Genomic DNA, 3,741 nt, shown 5'->3' with positions numbered 1-3,741 from the left:
CAGACGCTACGCGCACGCACGCGCACACACTCCCAATAAAATGGACAGATATGAGAAGTAACGTGTGCGAGTGAAATATTCCTGCAAAAATATCCAAGATTGACCTTTTTAACCCCCAAAAAAAACCCACACATTTCCAGCAGATGAAAGTGTGTTGCAATAGTTCCTATGAAGGTATTTCATGTGTTAAATATGGGTTTATAACAGACTTCCTTCTGCTGCATGTCTCTTCAAACCAATGCACCGAGTTCAAATCTGGTAAAGCTCGTCTTTGAGGGATGAGTTCACTTTTCTTTTTTTTCTTTCTGATTTCATCATAACGCGCTAAGTGGAGGCTTCCTCCGGTGCATCATTACGCACGGACAGAGACGGAGGGACGGACGGACGGACGGAGGGACGGAGGGCTGCTCCGCGGCGCCGCAGCGCACAGACGGAGGGGGAGAGAGGGAGAGAGAGAGAGAGGGGGAGAGAGAAGGAGGACGGAGTGTTTGGAGCCAGTCTTTCCCTTCAAAGTAGCCTCTTTTTTTGCAGCCTTTACTGGTCATGAATACCAAGCAGAAGGTGCCGCGAGAGGCGGACACCAGAGCCCACGATCTGCTGCTGCTGCTGCTGCTGTCCACTGACACAGCACACATTTACATTTGTTTTGGACTCGGAGCATCAAACACACTCAAAACCCCGCGATAAAGTCTCTATTATATCACGATCTTCGACTCCAATTCGGCAGAATACAACCCCAATGACAGAAAGTGCGTTTTTACTACGACACGTATCGGACACTTACTAAAACCCCCCCCCCCCCAGACACAATGACCTTTTTTTTATTATTATTATTTCTCCCGATTTGTTTACTCGGAACGCGTTTCATCATGAAAGGAAACGAAGGCGTTCTTGATATTTGGAAGCTAAAACTCTTTTGTCAGCGCAGCTGTGAACCGGCGGCTGTTTTTTTTAGGGGTTTTTTTTTGTTAGTTTTTTTTTTTTGTTTGCACGTGTGAAGTTGTTGTGGTCATGAGATAATTAGAGATGCGGTTAAATCCTGGAGAAAGCGATTCCCGGGGAACTCTCTGAACCCTGTTCTCTCCGCGGCGCGTAACAAGTGCCAGCGGAGTGCTGCGTGTCTCTCTCGTCTGACTTCGGAGCTGCGTTATGGTCACGAATGCGGGATGGATGTATATTTGACTGAAACATATACAAAATGGTTTCGGGCTATAGCCTGATTGCTGGTTTTAGAAGCAAAACGGCGGGAGCAGGGTTTAATCTGGACATCGGAGGAGGGGGGGGGGGCTTTTGGAAAGGTTTGCAAAAAAAAAAAAAAAAAGCATCATTGAATTGATTTCTGCACACAGAGTCCCCAAGATACAGCCGGACTGTGATTTTTTTTTTTTTTGCTTGCATATTTGTCATATACGCAAAAATAAAAACACGAATCTTGCCATCGCCTCAATAAACTAAAGCTTATAAAGTTCGCCGCGACGCGCAGCTCCGTCCCGTCCCCCCTCCCCCCCTCCTCCTCCTCCCCATAAAAACCCACTGACTTCACTGATGAAATATATAATCGACATAGAAGATGAATCATAAACAGGCAACCCACAGCTTTACAGAGCAAAAACAAAAAACTCCACGAAGCGTCCAAAAACTTCACCAAAAACAACAACAACAACCTCCAGTGGCTCAAATCAGAGCCAGACGTGATGGAAGCAACTCTGACCGGTGGTCACCGTACAAGTCAGACTACCGCCATCATATGAGGAAACACCTCCAACATTTCCATGGATCGAGGTGCTTTACGACAGTTTCCATCTCGAGACGCACGTCTCGTGCATGTCAAGATTCACGCGACCATCTGCAAGGTAGGAATCGTAAATAAAATAAAAAAAAATTAAAAAAAAGAAATAAAATGCGCCCATAACTGAATTTAGAGGCGTTTTTTTTTGTTTTTTACCAACAAATACAACATATGCAGCGGCACAAATCAACCCGCCGTGTTCCCGTATATGTTCCCACACGTGCCACCTTTTCTCAGCGCTGTGACGTTTTACCATCAAAGCAAACAACAACAAAATCCACAAATTCAACAAACAAATGATTTTTTTTTTTTTTTTTTTACCTGGAAAGAACTGTCCGTCAGTAAATCCCAAAAGTACAAAGTAGGAGAAAGCTGCCGACAAAAAGCAAGAATAACTCCGTTTATCCATTTCTTCTTTTTCTTCTTCTTCTTCTTCTTTTTTTTCTTCTTTTTTTTTTTTTCCTCTGGTCTTCGTCAGTTACGGATTATTTGACATACTCCCGTCTCGTCCTTAAAGTGGTTTTCCTTAGTTCGGGACAATAACAGAGAGAACAGGAATAAAAAAAATCCTCGCATTTGGTGGAGAAGAAGAATCGGGAAAGAAAAAAAAAAAAAAAAAAGACAAAAAAGACGCCAAGTAGAAGCAAAGAGAGAAGTTGGGAAGCGAAATAAACGCCGAGCTCTCTTCCCTTTTCCTCTTCCTCTCGCGTCTCCTCGGGTCTCAACCAGAGCGAGCCTATGCGCGCGAAGTGCGTGTCAGTGAGCGCGTGAGACCCAGAAAGTGTGTGTGTTTGCGAGAGTAGGGGTGGTGGTGGTGGTGGTGGGGGTGGTGGGGGTACGGTGTGTGTGTGTGTGTGTGTGTGTGTGTGCGTGCGTGTGTGTGTGTGTGTGTGCGCGCGCGCTCAGACGGTCACTGACAAAGACTGACGCTGAGTTGGAGAGGAATGGAGAGCAGTGCGCACTACGCCGGGTGCCAGACACCGCGCGTGAAGACGGGCTGGATTTAACGCGCGGGGGACTTCCGGTGACGAGTTTCAAAATAAAATACGCGAGCTGTCGAATGCGAATTGACTTGACGACAGGACATAGTCGCGAAGCATCATCTACTGGAGGTACGGTATGAATAGTAAACAACACAAATGAATAATTGGCTAATCCTACGGCAAAACTGAGTTGATTATGAGGAACATTTCTGACAGGAAAACGTCATATTTCTCTGCTTTATTTATTTATTTATTTATTAATTTCTCAGCACGTGACAGTTAAGGGTCATTTCAGTTTTTGTGCAAATGTTCAACTTAAAGAATTTTATTTTTTTTTGCAAATTCTTTTGCAAAAACGTTTCTCTAACTGTCATATAAAGATCAGCTCGACACTTTTATTCTTTTCAAACAATCAAAGTCATTCAGTCCATAAGAAATTGATCAGAAAAATTGTCATCAACGAACTTTATTCTACGTTGAATTGTATTAATTGTAATGCTAATTTGTTAAACAAGCTACCGTAAATTGAAATAAGCTTTAAAAAATAATAATAATAATAAATCTGTCAGGAAAAGAATATATTTTATTGTTGTATATCTATTTAAAATTTAATCAGGTCTCCATATATACAACTCAAGTTATTTTATGTCATTAAAAATATATGTTTTTCTTTGAAGGGCCACACGACAAATGTCCCCTAATGCCTTTGTTGTGTTTTTGCTGGCTTGACACCGCCGACGTTTTTTTTTTTAAGTTCCCTGGTGTCCCCTGGGTCCTACCGCCTGCTTCCTCCGCAAGGATAGGGTTCAGTCTCTCCTCCTGTTCTGTTTAAACTCTCCGTGTGTCTCTTTCCCTCCGTCTGTCACGAGATCCCTCTCAGGCCACTCATTTTACTGTCGCAGGATTTCTGTTTCAAGGGTTGTCTCTTTCTAATAGGATTCCTCTCTCTCTCTCTCTCCACACACACTC

General features: G+C 43.4%; 1 protein-coding gene across 12 annotated transcripts in view; it reads right to left on the bottom strand.

Moving 5' to 3' along the window:
• ptprt (protein tyrosine phosphatase receptor type T) overlaps nt 1–2,723 on the bottom strand; it is a 308,145-nt gene extending 305,422 nt beyond the window's left edge. For all 12 annotated transcript variants that reach the window (XM_069715322.1, XM_069715324.1, XM_069715326.1 and 9 more), the window contains exon 1: nt 2,111–2,723. In XM_069715322.1, the coding sequence (XP_069571423.1) occupies nt 2,111–2,198 (88 nt within the window). In that variant the 5' untranslated portion in view covers nt 2,199–2,723. The remainder of the gene's footprint in view (nt 1–2,110) is intronic.
• Between the last annotated feature and the right edge of the window lie 1,018 nt (nt 2,724–3,741).

This window comes from Brachyistius frenatus, unplaced genomic scaffold (genome assembly GCF_029030835.1).
Source record: "Brachyistius frenatus isolate BFR_SWC_R1_liver_20210118 unplaced genomic scaffold, ASM2903083v1 Contig_141, whole genome shotgun sequence".
NCBI lineage: Eukaryota > Metazoa > Chordata > Actinopteri > Embiotocidae > Brachyistius > Brachyistius frenatus.
This window is presented reverse-complemented; position numbering and strand designations above follow the sequence as displayed.